This window comes from Xiphophorus maculatus, chromosome 20 (assembly GCF_002775205.1).
Source record: "Xiphophorus maculatus strain JP 163 A chromosome 20, X_maculatus-5.0-male, whole genome shotgun sequence".
NCBI lineage: Eukaryota > Metazoa > Chordata > Actinopteri > Cyprinodontiformes > Poeciliidae > Xiphophorus > Xiphophorus maculatus.
This window is the reverse complement of record NC_036462.1, coordinates 20,916,452-20,941,694: the sequence shown is the minus strand read 5'-3', so window position 1 is coordinate 20,941,694 and position 25,243 is coordinate 20,916,452. Positions and strand designations below refer to the sequence as shown.

Sequence of the window (25,243 nt, the reverse complement as noted above, 5' to 3'; positions counted from 1 at the left end):
TATTAGAGGCAGAAAACACATTCTGCATAGCATTCTGAACACCAAATAATAGATTCGTGCTGTTGCGATGTTTCTCTTCACAATTGTTAGAAAGGTTAGTTGGGGTTAATTGGAAGCTAAATACAACAATCTCAAAGGAAAATAAACATTTGTCAAAGTGTCCTAGTTAAAGTCAAGGCCTCAGTCTGTTTCAGAATGTGACAAAACTTGAAAGTTGATGTTCATGATGCCTCCTTTCCAAAAAAGAATGTGGATTATTTTCAGTCTGACAGTGGATGTGCAAAACTGATCAAGATGTATCTTAAAACAATTGCCCCTCTGTATGCAGAGCACACTTTACAGATGGACTTTCACATAAAATCCTAATAAAAGACATTAAAGTTAGTGATTGTAGCATTGCTGCTTCATACCCTTTTTTTAAAAATCAGCAGAAGCAGTAAAGTCAACTAATTCAATCAGAAACTGCAACAAAGTTTTCTTACGTCAATACCTTTTTAAACCATGCATTGTTTCCACCCACAAAAACCGGCTTTTAAAGGGCTGATTTTCAGCAGTGACCTACTGATCTCTTTTCTTCACCACATTCAGATCTACTGACATCTAATCACCTGATCAGGATTAGGAGTGAGACTATCCTGTTTTAAGACACACCCGCAGCTTTCATTGCTTCCTGTCATATTTGCCCTCCAGTGCTATGGAAACAACAATAAACATGGCACCGCTGCCGTGTTTACTATAAACAGAATCTAAAGCAGCTCAAGGTTTTCATACAGGTCAGATATATGATGATCTGAAAAGTTATTCATCATGTATATATCTTTGACCACATTAATATCTCCAAGTAAAATTTCTGTAGTGTGTAAACCTTCTTAAATTGTCAGTTGGGACAAAAATTAAATTGGTAAATGACTAATGTCCTGCAAAATTATCTGTACTGTTTGAAATTTGTTTTCCCATTTTGTCACCTTTCAACTCTGATCTTCAAACGTTAACTGGAAATTTATCTCTAAGACAAACTCAAAGTAATGGGTAATTTTTAACCAGAAAGGAAATGAATCATGGTTTCAAAATTTAAAAAAATAAAAAAGAAAAAGGAGTTCAATTTAAGGTCGAACACAATGTTATCATCTTTTGTTAACTTATCCATTTGTTTTCATTTTAATTTCATCATAAATAGTGCCATAAACAGGAAAATCCAGAAACCCCTTCATTAAACGTGGCCGAATTCATTTTCGAAAACAAAAAGAGTAACCCACTATTGTCATTGTTGAGAATAGTCTAAAAGTTATTTTGATCATATGAAAAGATAACATTCAGATCAAAAAGCATGAAACGAATGCATACCTACCTTTTAGTAGGACAAACCTGAAGAAAAGGTTTTATGTTTTTAATCTAGAAAACCACAAAAGTTGGTCTAAGCAGCGACTCAGAAGAACCTTTAGGTTGATATCATTGTAGCTGAAACATTAGAGACCTCTATCATAAAAAATCCAGTACAATAAATGAATAACTTGGTTGTTGTAACTAAGTTACAACAACTAAGTTGAAAAACATGCATGGAGTACAACTGTTTTTGTATTTGTGAATAACATGGTTGAAAACAAAAAGTGCTACATTCTGAAATAAAAACTAGGCAGCCATGAGGTCTTGTCTGTTTCCACACACAAAAATAATTGTTATGCAACACGAATCATGCCCGACTGTGTCTCTATGCCCTCTGGAGCTTGGTCTGTGTGTGTGACATCACGTGAGACTCCTGCATACCTTTGACCTGCTGAAACAGGCACTTATTATGGCTTCTGACCCGGGTCTACTCTTTTGCTCTCACAGACTTGGAAAAAACATGCACTCTGTGGTCTCGCATTCCCCCATTACTTAGGGCTTTAGAATGGAGGTTATAAGAGCAAGAGATCTAGGTCAATGTGTTCAGCCTGCACGCATGACTAACCAGCTTTTGATGAGCAAGTTTGCTTAGCATGCCACACTCTTAGCACACGCGAGCTTTCGAACTGTGCAGCTCTGCAGTTGTCCTGCAGATATTTGCACGCAGTCGTAAGGGAGTTTGAGAGTGCACGTAAGCGTGCCTCTTTCTGTCTCCGACATCACAGGAGCTGCGTGCTGCTCCCCGCTCATTCCTCATGAATCTTTCAGCTGAGGTATTTTTAGAGGCTGTTATGTAAGTGGCACCTGTCATGTGATCTCCACTGGGATTGGAAAGGAGAGAAAACCAGAGACGGGGAAGGACGGAATGAAACAGAGGGGGGCAAGAGAAGGAAAAAAATAAATAACCGCAGCAGTCTCTCGCTCCCTGTCTGTCTCATTCTCCTTGAAGTTTTCTCCTTCTTTGCTTGTTTCTGGTTTTAATCTCGATTGTGACCAAGCATGCAGTAGAGTAATCTTTTAGGATATGCTAAAGTGTTGCCTCGGCTTTTACGCAAATTAAACCTGGTAGAAAATTTTAGCTTGATGGGCACATTGCCAAATGAAAGCCATGTTTCAAGCTCTAATCCTGGATTTAGTTCAGGATCAGAGGGAGGATCGTTTTGGCTCCCTCTAAAGATTTGTGTGAACACGTACACACTCAGTCCCAACAAAACTGTGTCATACACCTTTTGGTGTTATGTAACTTGCGCATTTTGAAATCAAATACTTTCTAATGCAGGAGAGGTTTAAGGTACTGAACTAAAACTCAGTTTCTGGGTAATAATGTCAAATTACTTCTAGGCCTTAATTGGACTAAAACAGTGAAGAACTTAAGCAATTAAAAAAAAAACAATCAAGATTTTGGTGCACACATTGGAAGTAATCAAAATTATACATGTAGACTCAAAAATATATTGTACATGCACACTCACTAAACACAGTAATATTTGGCATATTTTGTGCCTTTCAACAAGCTTCTGCTATAATTCTCCCTGGATATTTCACACCACTTTGTTATAGCAACTCATTTAAATGTGTTGGTGTCCAGGTATGGACACAACTTCCAGGGATAGTGCATGAAGTTCTGATATGGTTTTGGAACACCTAATTAATTAATTAGCCCTTTGTCTTGGCTTGAATTGTGTCAAACATTAAATCATTTGTTACCAAGACAATAAGGCCCAGATGAAAGAAAAATGGCTTGGATATAGAAACAATCCAGAAACCACCAAAGTTCAAGGCTGTCAAAACTGAAAGATGGTGGAAAACAGACTTCACTGTCCACAACCTGGACTTCCAGGCGACCTACCAAGAACGAAACCCTTGCTTCAAAAGCGACTCATTAAAAGCTGAAGATGTTTGACTCCCAAAGACATGAATGCTTGGAGATTTCAAAATAAGGCTTTCTTATACCAACTTATAAACATAGTGGTAGCAGTATCGTGTTGAGTGTGGCTGCTGCTAGTACTGCTATGTTCCACCTAGTAGATGGAGAAAAAAAGAGGACAACCTCCAGATTCTGGTTGCAAGAAGGTTTAAACTTGGACTCAACTGGGTGTTCAAACAATAAAATAAACCCAGATGTATCTAAGCTGACTTTGAAATGGATAAAATAGACCAGCATTAATACTCTGGAAAGGCCTCGACCTCAACCCTTTTAAAACTTTATAAACTTTGCCTGCAACCTTGGATTATAGCTGGAAATGAGATTTAAATGAGGTTCACAGATTTTGCCAGGAAGAGGCATCAACTATAAAATATAAGATTTTTTTCTCTTCAAACTATTACTTTTTATTCAAGACTTTTGCTTATGACATGTTCATTTTAAACTGCAAATGAATAAAATAAATAAAGAACTATGCAACCTGTTGATGGGAATTTAACTAATTATTAGTGATATTTGTATATATTTGAGAGTGTGTGAACATTTATAAAGCCATAATCTCATAACTTGTAACCCGAAAAAGTTGTTGAACGCTCACTCTACAATGAAAATAATTATTATCAACGTTCAGCCTGATGATGAGTGCAGGTAAAATATAGGGGTTGTTTGCTAGATTCTTTAAAATCACATTTTATTGTGGAGGCTTTGGTAGATATGATTGAGTTCTGTCTGGCCATTTCCCAGTTAATTGCCTTACGTGTGTGTGTGTGTCGGTGTGGGGGGGTGCGTGTGTGTGTGTGTTCTGCAGGAATCCTGGAGCCTCATCTGTCTGCACTGCTGTGGATGGGATTCTTTGCAGCACTGGTCCTTGTTTTGCTCATGCCGAAGCCACTGGGTATCTTAGCCCTGGTTGCTGTCACAATCCTCCGTCTCATCTTCTCTGTGGGCCTGGAGCCTACGCTCTTCCTGTTGGGTGCTTTCAATGTGAGTGGACTTAAAACCTGGTGGTGGTGTTTAGTCTACTGACTTCTGTTTATATTTGGATGCTTTTTAATTGTAATCTTTTGTAGATTTGTGTTGCTATTTAGACACAAAAAGGGAAAAAATACATTTTAGTTCTTAAGCAATTTTTTCTGTAACTGATTACTCCATTTGAGGAAAATTGCTTAGTGGGATAAGCAATAAGCTATGCAAAAGTAGTCATATCCTTTGTTGTTTCATAATGTTGTCATGCAAGGACCACAAACATCAACATAATTTATTGAGATTTCATGTGATAGAGCAACCAAAATTAGTGGGTAAGTGTGACGCTGTACATGGTTTTCAGACTTTTTACAAAGATTATCTTAAAAGTTTGGAGTGCTGAATAAATACCTTGTGGAATCACTTTTTGAATATGTCTTTGCTTTGCCTGCTATTTTCACGTAGATATGTTTTCCCGATCCTTCTTTTTGAAAAAGCTCAGGCTCACTGGATGACTTGCATCCATAAACAGCAGCTTCCCAGTCTCACCACAGATTCTCAGTGGGATTTTGCTCTGCAGTTTGACTGGGCCATTCAAACACACCCAGTCCATAGTGACACTGACTGCATACCTACAGTCATTTTCCTACTGAGAGGTGAACCTTCTATATTTAGTTGACCAATCTTCCAATTAACCTTGACCATCTTCCTTGACCCTTATGAAGAAAAACATCCCTAAAACATGATGCTGTGTTTCATCATGAGATGGAGTTTTCAGAGTAATATGGAAAGTTTTCTTTCCTCAATACATAGTCTTAAATGCATCTTAAAAGGTTCTGTTTGTTCAAAGATCGTTCTTGCACATGATTGCTTTGTTCCCTACATGGCTTGGGGAAACTGAAGTCGTTCAGTAATGGCTTTCTTCTTGCTGTTCTTCCACCAAAGAAGATGTATACAGTAGACAACCAATATTGGTTCTACTGACAGATTCAGCTGTGGTTCTCTGCAGTTCATCCAAAGTGGCCAGAGCTGATTCTGATTCTTAGCTGATTCTTTGGTTAACACTCTCTATGTCCCATCTGTCAGTTTTTGTGCACGGCCATTTTCTTGGCTGGTTTCACAGAACTCTGTGCATGACTGAATACTGTTGATCGAAACTATTTAAAATTCTTCATCTTTATGCTTTCTGTGAGAAAATGTCTGTGTGGTTTAAAATTAATTTTCCCCAGAGAAATGGAATTGAAGTCACCAGTGTATGCACTTTCAAGTACTGAGAAACCTCCTCCCAGCTAGTTCCACTTCTTCTTTCACCTCCCATGCTAACGGTCTTTTGGCAGGCCAGAACCACACATGCCCCTCTCATTGCCCCTCCTGCCCTTCCAGCTCCTCCTGCCAGTGCTGTGTCGCCTGGTGTAAGATGCAAAGCCGGACCTCAGAAATCACATTACAGCTTTGCTAGTACTTGTTTTTTTAAATGCTCCTAAAAGCACCTAATACTCTAAGATAAAAAAATAATAATAATAATTGACTTTCTTTTGGGTCCCTTTGTTGACATGTACAGTACAAACAAATGCAGGTTATGAGATCAAAAAAAGCGGGTCAAACAAGAAACCAGAGATGTTGCCATGTGCTGCAGTAACCTGGTAACTCTGAAATCTAGTTTATATGCAGGTGGTCAGATTTCTCCCTTATTTTGATGTTTGTTTATAATTTTCTCTCTTACAAATTCAGAACTCTTGAATTAGAGCCAAAGATTTATACCCAAACTTAAGCATTTAAATATTTGTTTAGATCTTCCTTTTATTTTTGATCAAAATCCTAATTTTCCAGTATGTAAAAACCCAACCCTCCCACACACACCACCACACCACCTAGAAAGAAAGTGGGTTAAATTATATAAAGATATATAACTAAGAAGTGAGGTTTCTCAAGCAGGACCCTTTCAAGATGTATTAACCGGGTTTTTGTCAATCCCTTAATCTACACAGATAACTGAGCTTCTTAAATGGAATAAATCTAATAGTGTGCCCTCATTAGGCTCAAAATTCACCGTCACTGATGTCAGCACGTTTTTCCTACGGTAGAGCACCCAGTAATAGGATGCCAATTAGAAGTACGTACTAATGATTTATCATCCCTCATTGGCATTAACAATAACAAAACATTATCTTTTTTGTTGTAGGTTTGTAATAAAATTATCTTCCTGGTAAGCTTTGTTGGAAACCGAGGGACTTTCACACGAGGATACAAAGCCATGGTGATGGACTTCGAGTTCCTCTATCATCTCCTCTACCTCATCATCTGCTGCCTGGGAGTGTTTGGTCATGTCTTTTTCTACAGCCTGCTGGTAAGACAGATCAGTATATCGTAGGATGTTTGTTGCAGGATATAAATCCATCAACTTTCATAGGCATGTACACATTCCCCTTTTTAAAAGGCAAATGACTTTGGGTTAAATGGATTGGTAAAATTAATTTTGAAATGGAAATTAAAGCCTTTTAGTTTTGGCTAATTTGGTCCAAACCAAAAAGTTAGTTTATCTGTGCCATTGTTTGCATTTTTGCCTCAAAATATGAACTTTTTAATGGCTTTTCTGCTGAGTTTGCACATTCTCTTCATACATACTTCAAAGACATGCAGGTTAGAATAATTTGTCATTATAAATTGCTGTTGGATGTGAGTGCATGCATGTTTGTCCTGTGTGTCTTTTTGATATGCCAACAATCTGTACTGTGGAGAATTATCCTTTCTCCATGATAGGTTCATAATGTATGAGGTTGAAGAAGAGTCAGTGAGTTGGAATTCATTAATTTTATTTATGAATAGCAAAATATAACTGGTCCATTGTTCATGCTATCCTTATGGGTTAGCAGAGCAAAATGGCATCAGACAACAGTTTGTTATTCCCTTCTTTAGCCTCTGTCTAAGCTACGCCCTAAAGAGGGCTTTCCCTAGTGTGTCATTTCCTTTAACCTTAGCTTTGAGAGTGTTTCCTAACATGTCATTCCCTTTAGCTTTAGCTTTGCGTGCATGTGATCTATGTGAGTGCACCTATGCATATACGAACATGCAAATAGCTAAAAGACAGAGAGGAAAACACAGATTATTTATCCTCAACAGTACAGAGTATAATCTGCCTCTCACCTATTGTCTCTTAAAATAGGCACAGTTGCTCTGGAATGGAGGGATGTTTTATTTGGAAGTTTTTTAATGTTACTGCTGTAGTTTTCAAGGTGTAAGAGCTCTAAATAACCTTTCAGATTGATAATGCCAGTGTTTTTAAAATTCACAGCAGGCAAGGGCTAGTTATCAGTCCCGATGTATACACAGGTTTTCTAAAAGTTATGCTTTAAAAACCTCTAGTAATGAGATGCCAGAGGAAGTATAAGATGGACTGAGAGTTTTATCTGTTTGGAGCCTAGAGTAGAAAATAGCGCCTACCCAACCTAATCTTGTGCACTGCTGCTAAGCTGGTTGAATTTGGTCTGCTACATTTTGAAAATATTTTACAAAAAACGAGGACAGTTATCTGGAAACTAATGGAGCCAGACTTATCACTTCTATAAGCTACGATTGTTTGAAAACTACAATCAGCATTTCTGCTAAAAAGGCGGGATTATGTATTTTTCAGGCACATAGTGCCATTTTATAGCGCAGTAAAGTAACGTTGTTACATTCTGTTGTTTAAAAATACTGTATATATCAAACATAACTTGAAAGAATTTTTACTTTGCAATTTGTCACCTTAAAATTGGCTTCTGTCTTGTTAAGAGGCTTGCCTTAAGTATGCCATCACAACAATGGTACTCCATGATGCCGTTTACAACCGTTCTTAGAAGCGTTGAGTTGATAAGTAGTTCATATGGCAGGGTCAGCAGATGTGCAGTTTCACCAGGTGTTTGCTAATCACCGCTGCTGCTAGTCTAGAGGAGCTGAGTGAGGGAGTTGCTCTGTAAGGCGGAAGCTGAGCTTGGAGCCTGCAGCTCCAAGGAGGAGCTTTGTGGAAATAGGTGGTGCTTTGTCGGAGAAAGTGCTAAGGCACCCACTACCACAGGTGATTAGGGTTAGGGTGATTCAAGGATTTCTCAAATGTATGAAAACATCAAAGCAACACTTTAGATATGCTTTTGATGAGGGAATAACATTATGACATGCTATAAAGCTAAAAAAAAAAAAAGTTTACATCATTCAATTAGATAATTGGACAATTAGCTGACTGCAGGTTCACCACTCAACCTGCCTGTAAAATTTCCATTGTTACCATAAATTGCCAAACATCAAGAAGAACATAGATCATAAAATTTTTTATCAAGCCATAAGATTCATACTGACCAGAGCGTTTTGTGTGTCCTAAGAAGGGAAGCTAAATTTACGAAGAAAAACCAAAGCATTTTTTTCTCAGAACTTATAATTTTCTTCATTTTACAGATTCTTAATTCTGTTGCTTTGTAATCCATGCTATTTTTCTGCAGCTGTTTGACCTGGTATACAGAGAAGAGACCCTGCTGAATGTGATCAAGAGCGTGACCCGAAACGGACGCTCCATCGTTTTGACGGCTGTGCTTGCTCTCATCCTGGTCTACCTGTTCTCCATCGTCGGCTACATCTTCTTCAAAGATGACTTCATCTTAGAGGTGGACCGTATTGCCAATGCAACCCAAAGTAAGGAGACAATGCAGTCCATTTGTCACAGTTGTCCTTGTTGTTTTAGATGTCACTATAATCTGTGCATTGTTATGCTTTTATTTTATAGAAAGTGGAGCCAGTCTCACTGGGGAGTTCCTGAACACAGGACTGTGTCAAGGAGGCCTTAATGAGAACTGCAGCAACAGTGCTCAGCAGGAAGGTATTTAATAATGTGATGCATCATATTCTGTCTGTTTGAAGAGTTTTTATTAGTCAGTGCTGGTTTAAGGATATACTGTTCTAAATTAGACCTAATTCTGAATGTTTGAGGGTAGTCAAGAAGCCTATAAATTATGGTTTTCATGTCAGTTTTTGAAGTAAACTACCTCTATTCCCTGAGTTGAAATTTTCAGGGTGAAAAGTTGGTTTTCATTTGAGCACTTACAAGGGTTTGGTTCGGGTTTGGTTTCATGTTCCGTGTTTTCTAAATGGGCTGTTGAATAATTTTATAAAGAAAGGGGTAGTTGCTTGTAAAATCGGCATGTGTTAAGAGGAAGATACTAGAGAAGTGACTTATCAGACCACAGAAAGAAAAATAATATTGTGAGATATTTTTTTTATGTGTTTGGTCTTCCTATGTTTTTCATTTTGGCACCAAGGCACACCTACCTGCTTGTGACTCATGAGTGTCGCATAACTGGAATTTGATCCAAAGAGTTCACATGCGACCTCGTCGACCTGCATGTGACATTAATTAACTGTTGCATCCCAGAGAAAAACAGTAAATTCCCTAAAACCTTCCATCAGTCTGGCTGTTCGGTGACCTTAAAGACTTGCAGCAAAGTTTATGAGGTCTAAAATTATTGCAAAAGAAATTGTGACAACTACTATCTACGAACTAGCCCACAGCTGTAATGTTTCTATATTTTACCTACATAGAAGACAGAAAATGTTCCCTAAAGCCAAGAAAAAGTTTTGAACCCACAACCTTGAAACTGGGCATAGAAACATGTAATTTCAACGAGTCTTGTTTTAGGAGCATTAAACTGCCATCCTTTTCTAATGTTAAGATGGCCGATATACTGTTTTGATTCAGATTTCACATTTCACCAAAACAAAAACATTGTTGCTTTGACTAACAGGCGTCACACTTGGAGCCAAAGCATGTAAACACGACTCATGAGGAATGTGGGGTTATGCAACAAAGTCAGGGAATCTTGTAAATCAGTAGATTACACCTTCAACTTAAAGTGGGAATTCATTTCTATTTTAGGTGTAGGCCACTTCCTGCTATCAAGGTCTACCTTAAAAAGTTAACCATTGCTATTTAAAGTGCTTTAATAAGACATCAGAGAAACTTCTTTCCATTTGAATATAAATTTACATGGAAAGATTTCCATTTCCATATAAATCGTTGTGATGCTGTACATTGTGTTGCTGCACACTGCCTGTACGCTGGCTGAAGAAAGGCTACTCCACTTTTCACTCACAAAAAAGACAAGTTATGCAGCTTGGAAATTGTTCTGGTTGTGAAAAAACAAGAGTTGTGAGGAACCAACCCATCTAAAGGCTTTCTATGAAGTGCAGTTTTAATTGGTGCATCACATATTCATAGATACTGTGAACGTATTCTCATAACCTGTAGGAAGTAATTACATTTAGCTCAATTGAAAAGTAGTGCTAATGTTAGTTGGTGTGTCTATTCTATGTTATGGCTGTGTGTAAAAAGATTAACTTATTTGTTAGCACCATTTATACACAAGTTAATTCAATATGCTTTTCTTGGGGGAGATATGGGACAGAAAAAACACAATTACATTATAATACAAAATTTATCAAAAGAACAAGATTGAAAATTGATGCTCCATAAAAAAGAGACATTAAAATGCAAATTTGACAAATAAATAGCTTAGATATGATAGAAAAAAAATTACTAAGTAGCCTTTGCTGACTATAAGAAAACTGTTGTAAGCGATGATGTGTTCAGACTTGATTTAAAGGAGCCCACAGTTTCTGCAAAGCTGTTTTTGAAGGAGTTTGTTCCTAAGCTGAATAGCATAGAAACTAAAGTCAACCTTCTTGTGTTTAGTTTTGGTCCTGGGGACACAGAGTCTCTAAAGACTTGTGGAGTTACATGATTCAAACCTGACCAGAAACCCTTAAAAATGTATATAAAGTCTGTTTAAAAATCATCTGACTACCACCCTAAATATAGCCAGAGTAAAGCACTTCCATTAAAACAGGTCACAGAAATACTATGGATGAGGTAATGGTGTCCGTACAGGTCCCTTAAAAAATCTACCAGCTACAACTCGTCCCAAATGCTGCTGTCAAAGTTCTGGCCAACACCAGGAAAATGGATCACATTTTACCAGTCCTCAACTCACTGCTTATGTTAGATTTTTATTGGTCCATAAAGCACTTCACAGCCTTAAAATAAAGTTTAAATTTGAGGTCTCACTCTATAATGACACATAGTACTGTTTGCATAATGTGCTCTTTTAACCGTCATACAGTTTAGGGGATTTTTTTGTTTCTAACTTTGCATTCTTGGTAACAAAAACAATTCTGTCTGATGCTAAGCTGCTGGAAATTCTGACCCATCATCTCATTAACATTATGGACACACTAACCAATTGTAATGGACTATTTTCAAGTTGTGACACAAAAATATAAAGTTGTATGTTGATTATGTAGATGTTGAATAAAAGTGTCACGAGCACAGAGTCTTGAGGTAATCCTGATATTATCTTTCCAAATAACACAAATTATTCCAAGACTTTGAAATAAGATCTGGAGCTGCTTAGGACAACACCAGACCTTTTCCTGTTTATGAATCATTATGCCAAACGAAACTGTGTCAGATTCAACCCTGAGATCCACTAAATCCCAGGTAAAAGTTTTTGATGGATCATAGTTAAGCTGTATTCCATCTAAAACCTTTGCAAATGGAGTCTCAGTAATTCAGCATGCTACATTGAAAATATTCTTTAAATCAAAAATGTAAGTAGATGTGGTGAAAAAACTGTCTTTTCAAATACTTTTGGGAATTATGTTAGGCTATGTATTGACCTGTGACTACTTGTTATTGAGGCATCTTTAAAAGACGTTTGACCACTGCAGTTTTCAGGACTCACTACATGTTTATGCAATACTTCAGTTGCAAAATAACAAGAAACAGTTTTCTTTTAAGCATGTATCGAGTCATGAAAATTGAGCCGAGAACAGTTTCTATCAAAGACATGGTTCATTTAAAAATCATTTTGACGTACTAATTTTGACTTAAATCAAAATAAAAATATCTTATTGTAACTGTAGTAATCAATATGGTTGCAATAATAGCAAACATGCTGTACCTATGTTTATGGCTTTTTAATCACAAGTGATCCTACCATTAGTCTTGTGCTACTGACTCATGCCCAGACTATGCCCTATTATCACAACCAAGGTGATGATTTATGGACTGTTTTTGAATAAAGATAATATTTGCTTGATCTTGTTTTCCTTAAAATATCACCATTAAAGCTACATTTGGTCATAAAAACAACAGGAGTGCATGTTTGGTGCATGTAAAAAATAATAATGTGTTGATTAAGTGAAATTAGTGAGGCTTATATGCAGTCTTTTGTGCATGGCTTTTTTATGTTACACAAAGTCCTTAACTTCCTGATTGTCCAGTTACACCAGTTCATAAAATAAAAATCTAGAGCAATGTTGTACCTATACTGCGATTGCTTTGTTTTTGCAGTTCTTGTAAAACTTTTTCCAATTGACTAAAATATCTCGGCTCTTTTTTCTTCCTCAGAGTTTGGGATCGACGGTGAGGATGAAAACGACATGGAGCGGACGTGCGATTCTCTGCTCATGTGTATAGTTACGGTGCTGAGTCATGGCTTGAGGAGCGGAGGGGGTGTGGGAGATGTTCTCCGCAAACCTTCTAAGGAGGTAAATTCCAATCTGAATTGGTTCCAGGCATGCGTGTGTGCGTGTGTGTGTCCTGGGAGGGTGTTGTTTCTGCTGCTGCTGCAGCGCAAGTCATGTGAGTTGGCTCTGAGCTCATTGTGAACCGAGCTTGTTTTTATTTCAAAAGCGTGGAGCTTTCGCAATGTTTCCCAACAGCTGCGCTGCCTCTGGCTTGTGTTAGGGAATGAAACTTTAAAATAGATTTCCACTGAATTCAACTTGAACCACAAATGACGTCGAAAAGAGGATGTGACTTGCTCCCTCACCCTTTTTGCAACACACTGTTACTCACATCAGAAATGTGAAATGTCGGCTGAGACTTTTGAAGAAAGGCACAGTTGGTCAGTACTCTTGTTCTGGACGGTAGGGAAATTTATTGGTGAGCATTTAATAAAAGCGGATGCAAATTTGTTGGCACTCTGGTAAAGATGTGTTGAAGAAGTAAAATAAAATAATCTTGCACTACAGCAGCAATTCTTACTGAAAATGTGGTAAAAATCACCTTTTAACTACATTTTCAGTGGGGGAAAACATGTTGGTGTCCCTTTTAGTTGCTTAGAAATATTCTTCTGAAGGACTTTTTTCTCTTATTTTAAGTTGATCAGAGTTTCTAATTAGTCATAACTTTTTGGTACATTGGACTATAAGCACAACATGACAAAAAAGGCCATTTGTTTTAGCTACTGACCTGAATGAGGACCCATAATTACCTTGCCAACTGACAGGGTAATGTGATGAAGACTCACAAAAACTAAATGTCTCTTCAAGAACTGCATCAGAGTGGCATCTGGGGGATTAGCATGTCCCCATTAAAGCTATTTTCCGCCACCATGTCAAGAAAAGAATAACATTTTCTGTTCCTCCCTTGCTAATATTTTTGTTAGTGAGGATTGTTTGCTAAATGCTTCTGGGACTATAACTACAATCTTTTCTTTGGTAGAAAAAGAAAAGCTCACCACACAAAAATGGGTCGCTATTAAGAAACTTTATTCGCTGGGTTCCAAAGATGTTCTGGAGATGTTATAACAGGTACTGAATTTGTGCTCGTGTGGGTTTTGGAATTGGTAATGAGTAATGATCCAAAACATAGGATCAAATCAATACAGAAAAGGTCCATCAGACAAAAAATAAGCCGTCTCAGTCCTCAGATGTAAACCTTATGAAAACCCGGTGTGGTGAGCTGAAAAAAATAAATCATAAGAGGACTCAATGATGTAGATTCTGTACAAAGGGGAGTGGTGAAAGATCCCTCTGTCTGTGTACTTTAATCTTTTTAAATGTTACAAAAGAAAGCCAAGTGATGCTCTGTTGTACAATGTATTAAGACAGGTGTTCCAATTAGCCTGCCACTGGTAATTTGGTTAATATTTTACGTATTTATAGGATATTTCCCCCAAAATTAAATGCACTAAAAGTAAAGAGGTAGCTTTTCATGCTACAGAAATAAAAAAATATTTTATGTCAAATTTAGGATTTTTCTTTAGAAGTCTGTACCACAGGTGTCAAAAAAAAGAAAAAAAAAAGTTTCCACATCTCCATTTAAAATGAGTGTCTGAATTTGACCCATGTATCCAAGACTGAACACATAAGGTTCACATAAGAGGGACTGCATCATGTTAACTCTCTGGTGTTTCTATTACGTTAGCCTCTGTTAGCACCTGTTGCCCCATTTCTATCCATGACAACCAAGCTTAACCTCGTTTTTAACTCAAATAATCATCTCCACATGTGAATCTGTAAAACAGGTCTACTTTCTTCACTGAAACCACGTCAGTTCATTTTCTTTTTATATCTGTTTTCTGTTATACCGATATACACACTGCACCCTTATTTTCTTTTTTCCACTTAGGAGCCACTGTTTGCAGCCAGAGTGATTTACGACCTGCTCTTCTTCTTCATGGTCATCATCATCGTCCTCAACCTCATCTTTGGTGTCATCATCGACACCTTTGCCGACTTGAGAAGTGAAAAACAGAAGAAAGAAGAAGTTTTGAAGACTACCTGCTTCATCTGTGGTGAGTGTGTTCGGGTTTTTGTAGTGGGTCAGAATGGACTAAATTATTGGCAAAATCCCAATTGAATAAATCTATTGGTTGGATTTTTCCACTTTTTAAAGGGAGCTTATGCTTCGCACATCTTTACCAGGTGTGTCGAAGTCTGGAGGAGTTCTTCTATATCTTGGCATTTACTGGCTTTAGAGGAAATTTGCAGTATTGTGCCTTTTTGCACAAACTGGTGTGATTTCCTAATAAAATGTTATATTTAAAAAAAAATTGTCTGCAGATAGTTCATAGCAACACTCACTCCCCTTGTCTTTCACGACTTGTATTTCGGGATTGGCTTCATGTAAGCACACATTATCCTCGGTTACCGATTATTAACTACCATGTACTGTTTACCATTAGCAGTGAAATAGCCGGATACAGAATTAGCTTTTATGACACAAGCAGTTTTTTAAATTATGTCTTCATTGCTGCTGTTTGGAAATAATTATTTAGGATTTTTTCTTTTGGGTGCATTCTCATCATAGCTCATATATTTAAGGGGCTAAGACACAGGGCCAAATGCTGAGTCTCAAATTGTTTTTATGACAATGTTCCACAGTTTCTCTCAGGAGTTTGGGTCCTCAGAGAAATAGCTTAATTTATTGGCCAATCAAGCACAGTAACACCATGGTTAATAGACCAGCTTGTGGCACTTTTGCCTGTGTGAGCAGATGCCAAGTCCTGCTAAAAATAAAACCAACATCTTAATAGTTGGTTAGCAAAAGAAAACATGAAGTACTATGTGCTTTAGATGGACCTGCTGACTTTGAACTTCAGAAAACACCAGGAGTTGACCTAGTTCCCCCAAACCATCACTAACTGTGGAAACCTCACAGCAAACCTGAAATCTGGGTTTTGTGCCAGACTATGACTCTAATTTTGAAATTATATTTCTATTTTGGCTTTTGGACTACTGAACAACAATTCAGGTTTTTTTTTCCTTGACCAAGATAAGGAGCTTCTAACAATATTGCAACTTCAAAAGGAATGCTACAGTTGTAGCTCATGAACATCTGCATGTTTTCTTCTACCCCAGTTTTTCCTCTCTCTCAGCTTTCCATTTAAATATTTGGATGCAGCTCTGAAACAATGAATTTTTGTGCCTTTACCTTCTTATAGAAGTCATCAATAACTTTGTATTGGGCAGCCAATATGTCAAGAGTCTTCATCACATAACATTTTAGAAGTAAGAAAAGAATATTTCATTCATCTTATGCCTTCTAATTTGTAGAGAAACTGCAATTAGGCTTTATTACCTACAAGTTCAAACCACTTTAAATATATTTGCTGCAGTAGATTGAAATTTCCATTATATTTCAGGCTTTGAAATACGCTTGTGCACATGTAGCATCATCAGTAACTTTCAAGTGCAGACTCATGTCTGAGTGATACGGCTACTCTCTGTTGTTTGAAGGGCTTTCTACTTGACTCCTTTCATTCCCAAATTTCCAAGCTAGAGCACCAGATTCCAGGTTGTATTGGTGGTTTCTGGTAAGTAGGTCTGTAGAGGTCTTTGTAGCTTGCTGAAGTCCCCCTCATCTCCTCCTCCCTCTTTTTCACTATACTGTCGTTCCAACGAAGGCTGAGTCATGAGAGCTTCCTGCCACCACTCTGCTCGCCTCCATAATTCATGTCTGTCTCACACGCACACACATTCTCTCCTACACATTCAATCACATGCACACTCTTGATTCCCCTACCATATGTTTTTGCGCATCTCCACTGATTAGCCAAACTGCCTTTCTGCTTTAAACAGTTTTCATCTGCATGTCCTGATATGATCAAAACATGTTTCCAAGGAGTACATGTCAAACAGCGTGTGCATCCAAACCCTAGCAAGTGTGAGCACAGGAGTACATGCAGTATGGGAGCGTTTGTGTGAGCATGCATATGGCAGTCAGAACAAGTGGTAAGCATATGGAAGGAGAACAGCATTATGTCAGCCAGCCAGCCATCGGCTGTGAGTCAGTCACGTTAAATAAGGCCAGGCCACGGGGGGAGCTGCTGTCTCTATGGTTTCCAGAAGGACCACAAGAGAACAGGAGATGCAGAGATTAGGAGCTGATCTCTGCAGGAATTAAGTCGCCTGACGTCCTCCGGCTTGGTTTTATAAGCCATTCTGTCTCTCAGTGTGTTCTATTCAGTTTGTAGATCTCATGGGGTTTGTGGCGAATGATTGAATTACTCCATGTACATCCTGCACACACAGATCAGATTTTTACCTGTAGATGAATTTGTCTTGTCTTCGTGCAACAGATGTAGCTCACTTCCATCTTCCATGGAAACAGTTAGGAAACAGGACTAGTTTCTTAATGCAGGAGATCCAAGTTATGAATTGCTAAGCATCACACCATCCTATAATTCTCCTAATTATGAGAATTACTTTGTTGGCTTAATTATTATAATGTTGGTATCTCAGCTTTCAATTAAGACATGTCTTATTTACCTTTATATGTTGTTGTTTTCCTCATGATTAGAGATTCACCAATCCTTGCTCATACCAATTTTCACTTTCTTTTGAGGTTTTTAAACATTGCAATTTGAGGATTGGTGTTTTTTTAACACTGTTTCATTGTTTAGTTTCATGAAAAGTTATCCCTGCTTTTTTAAACAAGATACTGAACACATTCTCTAAACAACGTGTATAAAACTCAAGTCAAATCAAAATCTAATTTTATTTGTATAGCACATAATGTGCCTACTAGACTCTAGAGTTAAATCAGTGTTAAAATATATATATTATTATTATTTGAGATGAATATTTGTGATGACATCATGGAAGTGGGGTATCTGAAAGAGCCTCTTAAAGAGACAGGGGCAAATTATGAAGTCAAATTTCTTTTGAGTGACAACATTTTATAACAACTGACGGTAACATAGTTGCTTGATTTTGCTGTAAAAGGGCACAATGTGTTTGAATTCTGCCCTTTTAAGAAGTACTCATTAAATGCAAAGAACGCTATAATATTTTAACTGTTTGTTAATCAGTAGTTTTATCAATACATTCTGCCAGCTGGCCCTTTGAGAACATTCATGATCTTGATGTGGCCCACAATAAAAATGATTTTGACAACTCAACATAGCAGTTCAGCATGTAAAACATGGTTTTAGCTGCAATTTTATTTCAATTCCATGCACTGTCTTTTCCAACTTGTATCAGTCCCACACAAATCTCTGACCGATATATATTACCAAACATGTAATATCTAGCAAAATATACCGTGATTGTCTTGTCTTACAAGTGGAGGCTAGCTTGATCCCTGTGTACAACAATTAGCTAATCTAACTGGTTTGCCAACATGCAACTGGAGCAAGGTTATAAAAGTCTTATATCATTCCAAGGTTTGAGTTTCAAGGCAAAAGGAATGAAGCACAGAAGTGAAAAGCCTGACTCGTCCTCCTTCTGTCTTCTCCTTGAGAGAGGAATTTGTGATGTTCCCTCACCCTGGAAGAAGACCTGATTACTTAATTACTTGCTGTAAACGTATCCAGGCATGACTTGGCTAAACAAAAAGTGTAATCAGCCAGAGGACGTACTTCTTCATACTTTAACGGGAGTATAACGACATGTGTCGCTCATAAGACAAGACGGTAGACAGTATTGGGTTCATGAGAAAAAGACGAAATGAGATATTACCAATATTTTAAGGAAAGCTGAAAGGCAACACACCTGGACAGCTTAAAAAAAAACAAGTCACTATTATTTTCTATCAAATTACACTGGTATTCCCTATAGAGAAGCTAACGCTCCAAGATAATAAACTTGTTCTACTACTAAAAAAACCATTGATAGACCATTGGTTGCAATCAGGCTTGCCATATCTGACTGACAGTTTCCAGCTCAAACACAGTGTAAAACCCATCCAACTTCAAAAAAACAGCCTCTATTGAACTCATGTTAATAGTGCAAGGTATAGTCTTTAGATAGATTGATTGATTGATAAGATGGATTGATACAGTAGTTGTCCTATAGGTTATTGATTGCATTTATAGATATGTGACAAGTGATATACATTGTAATCCTCAAGTCACAATGAATCTGGTTGTCCTTTATTTTATTCCGACCAGAACCAGATTCCATTGGGACTGAAAAGGACTTAACTCTTGACTAAGTCAAACTTGTGGGGGGTTTTTTCTTGTTTTTTTTTTTTTTGTGGCGCTCTGTGTTTAAATGAAGTTGCACTGGGATTAGTCTTTTACAACACTCCTGCATAGTAACACTACATTAACCAATTGATAATAATTATTAATGATGTCACATTCTAGATATTTTTAAATAAACTATTGAGTGCAAGGACATAGCATTTTATTAAAATGTACAGGTTTTGTGCCTTTTGCCACACAATAACTATTTTGTTGTCATTGTTTCTGAAAACCTGGCAAAAGCTGGAAAAGGATAACATTTTTTGTAGTCAATGGTTAATGTAGAATTATCTAAAACTTATTTTATTTTTGTTGATTTCTTGTTGCGTCTCTGAATAGCAATTCATTACTCAAACACACACTAAATACACACTCTGAACCATTTGGTAATACAGTCCCAGGCTTGTCATTTCACACTAAATGTGATATGATTTGGGTCATAAACAACAATTGTAATCATGAAAAGAACAACAAGCTCTGCACCAGACGGCCTTGTTCCCAGACTGTCCTGGTCTCAACGGAGAAACACTCTGGGGTCGTAGATGCTAACACTAAAAACATGCTTAAAACAATCGAGCTTGTTTACACCCAAACCGTACAGACTTGGCCACAGTTTACTACAAATTGCATAATTTTCACTGATAAGTCAGCCATCCGTCATTTATACCTGTTTATCCTTGAAGGGTCATGGTGAAGCTGGTGCCTATCTCCAGCTATCATGGGGAGAGAGGCAGGTTCACTTTGGAGAGGTCGCCGGTCCATTGCAAGGAAACACAGAGACACACAGGATAAACAAACAAGCTTGTACACACTCACAGCAAAGGCAATTCAGAGAGATCAATTAACCCTGCAGTCATGTTTTTTGGACCATCGGAGAGAGCCAAAGTACCTACATAAAACCTAAACAGGCACAGAAAGAACATGCAAACTCCATGCTGAAAGACCCCAGGATCTTCTTTCTGCAAGGCAGCAGTGTTACCAATACCACCACTGTTCAGGCCTGATAAATTCAAACATCTGTATTTCATTTTCAGTAAATATTTCATGCTGTGTCATTAAATGTGAGGCACAAAGTTAATTTTGACTCTGTAAAATGAAAAGTAATGAATAAGAAGCCATCAGCAGCAGTTAATTTTGTTTGTTTCTCTTTTTGTATTTCTAAACCACACACAACTGCCAACACTGCACCTTCTGCGCTGCAGGTTTGGAGCGTGACAAGTTTGACAACAAGACAGTGACGTTTGAAGAGCACATCAAAGAGGAGCACAACATGTGGCACTACCTATACTTCATAGTGTTGGTAAAAGTGAAAGATTCCACAGAATACACAGGGCCCGAGAGCTACGTGGCAGAAATGATCAAGGTAAAAAACATCACCCAGAAATACCCGTGCCTCCTTGGCAGACGGTGGAAGCTCATTTGTTGGAAACGTGCTGCACTTACTGTCTTATATAGGCACTTTGGGAAATTATTTGCTGGTTGAATTACTTGAAAGGATGCAAGGGAACGGTTGATTGTGTCATATCTTTTCTTAAGAAACATATGCTTGGTTAACTTTGTAAGGATTTTTTTTTAAGTTATTTCAAAGTTTTTCTGTGGAACTAGGGAGTTTCTTAAGTCACATATGTTGTCAGTTGTGAATCAAAAGATAACCAGGTTCTGTCACGTTTTTGGCAACGGCAGTTAGGCAAAACATTTTTTCATCCGTTAGTGTTACTGATTCACACTTTCGAACATGTCCTGGCTCATGACACAAAAGCACGTTTACACCAGTGTGCTAATCTCTTCCTCTTTTCTAATCTTAACATGCTGGTTATAACCATTTAACAGTACCAGCCGACCGGTGCAGCCAAAGAGGAAGTTGGGAAATCAAGAAAACACGAGCCTGTGGTTTAACATTAAATCTAAGCAAAATGTTACAAGGATTTATTGGTTGTACTATGATCCTAACATTTCAACCTTTTCCCTAAACTACATAAAGTCAAGGGAAACGTCCTGATTGAAGTTACTGTTCAGGTGTTTTGAATACACAATGGTCATATTCTTGGGTATCCACAGGAACACAACCTGGACTGGTTTCCTCGGATGCGCGCCATGTCCCTGGTGAGCAGTGACTCAGAGGGGGAGCAGAATGAAATCAGGAACCTGCAGGAGAAGCTGGAGTCAACCATGAGACTAGTAATCAACCTGTCTGGACAGCTGACAGAGCTCAAGGAGCAGGTATCTGCACTACCGAGCTACAGATTCGCTCGTAATGTAACTCACCCTCCCTGGATTTAAACGTCTTCCGTCTTTTGGTTCCTTTTTGGTAGAGCTGTCACCATTGTAGGGAAGCAGTACGTGCCAAAATACCACACTAATAAACAACAAACAACTCTTAAAGTGAGCAAGAGACCAGTAATATAGCAGTCACTGTAAAATGGGTTTTTACTATTGCTTTCAAATACAAACATGGAATTGAAATTCTTAATGGGCTTTAGCATTAACGTGTAGCGGAGTTAGCACAACTATATTGACACTAAACCAGTAGTCTCTTTGTATATTCTACACTGTATGTAGATAGTTACTCCAAGTTCTCAGCTCCACTACACTGGATAGCTGTTTTTAAATGAGCACTTTTCTTCATTTTTAGAAAATGTCTGCGTCTACACATTCAGTTTACAATATAAAAACACAAGCATCTATTCCTCCCCATTGGTTGTTGATGACATTGATGTGAACTATATCAAAAATCAGTAGAAGATTTTGAACATAGTTAAAGCATTACTTGTTAAAGGATTTTCTGTCTTTCCCTTCTGAGAATCTCTGTAGGTAAACAGTAAAAACTTTTTTTCTTTATCTTTGTGTCACTGAGCTTCATTTTAAAGAGATGAAACTAGTCAGTCAACCAAATCAGATTTAGCTTGGTGCTTTTTCTGATCAGAAAACATTTGATTTTTGAGTTTGATTTTTATAAGATGAAAATAGTCTTATTCTGGTTACAAGCCCATCTTTGATGCATTTCTACTTCCTGCTCAGGGATATTTACATTTATTTACGTTCACTGGTGCACTGGCAAAATCTTAAGAAGGCACCACTCTTTTAATTTTTTGCTGTCTATTAGTTTAACAAAGTTTTTCCACCAGCTGCCTTCTCAGTGTAAACAGCTCAGTATGACAGCAGCAATGCGAGGTGGCTAAGGTCATAATACTAGAATACAGAAGTCTCTGTAATTGAAATGTCACCTTTGTGCTGTTCTTCTTTTTTTCCCCATTCAGATGACAGAGCAGAGGAAGCAAAAACAACGACTGGGACTTCTGGGTCATCCCCCACATCTGAACATTAATCCCCAGCAGCCTGCCTGATTTCCCTGGAGGGGAGTCCACCTTTCACCAGTGCCTCAGCACTCCCTGTCAGGGCAATGTGTCCAACTGTTTCAGGTGGATATCTGACTTTATGGTTCACCTGGCCCTCATAAAATATTGCTCTTCAGCAGACACGTTTGTATCTATGTAAGGTGAAAGTTGTTACCCTCAGCGGCATCTGCGTGTCTGTGTGGGTTAAGTTTGCACAAAGCGCCTGGAGATCTGCAAAGTCAAACCAGTAAGTCAAGGAAATGAACATGTTGACTTGAGCTTGAGGACCCTGAATGTTTTGTGCCTTTTGTCCCTCCTGAAAACCAAAGTTCAGTCACATTGTGGCTGAAGGAGATTTTCTCGTCAAGTGTCCTTTTCTCGAGGATCAAATCCTTGGTGTTGCACCAGCAAACTCAGGCCATACGTTGATTTGAAGATTTGCTTTTCCACGTTATTTAATAATTGGTTTCATCTGACGGCAATAGGATTAAATAATATGCAATGTGTAAACAAAGATTAATTATTTTGGAGTTACTTGAGTTAATTGAGAGCTTATTTTGTATTTAAAACATGAATACAAGACAATCACAATAGCTTACCCATACTGTGGCTTTTTTTTTATTATAAAAACTTAAGTGTCTTTTCTTTCCCTTTTTAATTTCAAGGTAATTATTTATCACTTTCTGAACTCCCTATTATCTCTAACTGAGGCCTTGCTTGTTGTAGGGCAGTTCAGACGTTTTGTAAAGAAAAATTACTTCGACTTCTTAAAAACCTGTCCATAGCTTTTACTTTAAATTATGTCTAGTGCGAACATCCCGGGAGGGACAGTGAAAATCCTTACAAATATCTCTATGTTGTGATTATTAATGGAGGCTTTATAGTAAAACACAAACCTTAGTGTGTCTACACTGAATTATGTATCTTTTTTTTTTTTACTATTTAGTAAAAAGCACTGATATTTTTGTAGCACACAACTACTTTGTAAAACATCCTCATGAAAATGCCTTCTTGAGTGTTTGAGTGTATATGAGGTCACTTGGCGTGCTGCTTGACCAAACTAAGCTTTTCTACTAATTGACGGTTTGTGTCTGAATTGTACATTCCATTCTTGGAGTTTATTTAAATAAAGAAAGTGTGTAAAATACTCTGTGAAAACCTATGTCTGAATCAGCCTGACAAATTAGGAGGACGCCAAACTAAATGTCATGCTAAAAGGAAACTAAGGCTTGGTTTGGTATTTCCCCCACAAGTTGCTTCATCGCAGTTTATTTTAATACTTCTGAGTGCATCGTTAAATTTTAGCCGCTGACCAGTAGACAGTGTAGGTGCCACGGTTCTCTCCAAGCCGCTAAAGGCAGGAATGACTCAAGAAGTCTGCAGAAAAGTACAGTTTGTAAATTATATGTGCTTTGCTCTACAAATGAGGAAGTGCACTCTTGTGTGTAAAGAAGGCGTGCTTATTTATTGATGTGTACTTTTTGAGTATATGAAATTTTAAGACTTTAGAAGATGTAAATTTAAAGAATATACTTAAGTTGATTAATTACTTTTTATATGGATTTCTTTTGGTTTAGTATAATATAAACTATATTATACTAAATATATAAAATATATTATAGAAAATCATCTTTATTCTTAACTGGTGGCAGTTTCATTCAAGAAAATGAGTAAATGATTTAATTAAATAAAGAGAAAAATCAAATCCACCTTTTTTAGCAGGATCACTGCTAAAAACTCTGGGGGACCTTGTTAGAGGGTTGGGCATCATATACTCTAAGAAAGGTTATAGTATATCTAAGACTGAATGTTTAGCACAATTAAAATCAAGACATTCATTTAATCTCCAGATTAAAGTGCCAGGCTTGATGGTGTGTGCCTTAATACATATAATTTGTTCAGATATCTTGGAATTTGTTTCTTAATCATTGAGACAGATGGGACTAATGCATATATTAACTCTGCTTATTGAATGATTGCGACAGTGATTGTTTTTTTTGAAAGATAAGTTCATATCTAATTTGTATCGATCCAAACATCATAATAATAGAAAATTTTTTCTCTAAAGACTAAATTATTCCACTGTATGAGAAGCAGTGTGTATACACTTTATGGCCTGCAGATGTTTTTACTAGATATTTTACATCAGATTAAAGTTGTTCAAATTCACAATTTCAGTCTTATTACAACAGTTAAAGGTATTTCACCAGGTTACTGTTTTAGCCTAAGGAACGTTGTCACTGATGTGATTTGATTATATATTATTAAAAAAACTTTCTAGAACAAATCCCCCAGCCCCCAGGCTGCCTTGTTGCTATTTCAGTCTCTGGTGCTTTTCCAGCAACACCATCAGTCGGACGTCCGATGAGTTCTTACAGTGGGGTGGGTTTTTTGAAAGTCTTACAGGGAAATAAATATTTTCATTATCTTGTTACAATAGTAGAGCTTTTATTAAAACGGGGATACATATGTTTGATCACAAAAATCATAGAAGAGAGTGTCATAGAAAACAAAAGTTTGGAGTTGTGCAATTTAAAAGTTGTGGGGAGGGGAGTTTCACTTTTGGTTGTGTCAGATTGAAAACATGGATTTTAAGGTCACCTCTTGTGACTTGATGGAAAATTAGACTTTAGTTTGGCTCGTGGCTCTGTGCACCATTAAGAGTGGGATGAGTTGCATTTGTCATAAGTGATAAGTCAGTTGCACCCAAACCAAGCTTTCGATTGCTGTCTTTTCCACCTGATAGATTCGCAGAAATTTATGACATTTAAGTTCAAGCCTAATCTCAAGGGCTCTTTCACAGGTTTCCAAAAATGACAATCTTTAGCCATCTCTAGACTGGTCAAACTGGATTATTCTCT

The 25,243-nt window shown here is 37.5% G+C and overlaps 1 protein-coding gene across 8 annotated transcripts in view; it reads left to right on the top strand.

The window, feature by feature from the left end:
• The window catches only part of LOC102217419 (inositol 1,4,5-trisphosphate receptor type 1-like), an 84,452-nt gene extending 60,923 nt beyond the window's left edge, over window positions 1-23,529 (top strand). For all 8 annotated transcript variants that reach the window (XM_023324873.1, XM_023324870.1, XM_023324872.1 and 5 more), the window contains 9 exons: window positions 4,116-4,291; window positions 6,453-6,617; window positions 8,743-8,932; window positions 9,024-9,116; window positions 12,702-12,841; window positions 14,709-14,874; window positions 20,250-20,410; window positions 21,106-21,267; window positions 22,305-23,529. In XM_023324873.1, the coding sequence (XP_023180641.1) occupies window positions 4,116-4,291; window positions 6,453-6,617; window positions 8,743-8,932; window positions 9,024-9,116; window positions 12,702-12,841; window positions 14,709-14,874; window positions 20,250-20,410; window positions 21,106-21,267; window positions 22,305-22,391 (1,340 nt within the window). In that variant the 3' untranslated portion in view covers window positions 22,392-23,529. The remainder of the gene's footprint in view (window positions 1-4,115; window positions 4,292-6,452; window positions 6,618-8,742; window positions 8,933-9,023; window positions 9,117-12,701; window positions 12,842-14,708; window positions 14,875-20,249; window positions 20,411-21,105; window positions 21,268-22,304) is intronic.
• The last annotated feature ends 1,714 nt before the right edge of the window (window positions 23,530-25,243 follow it).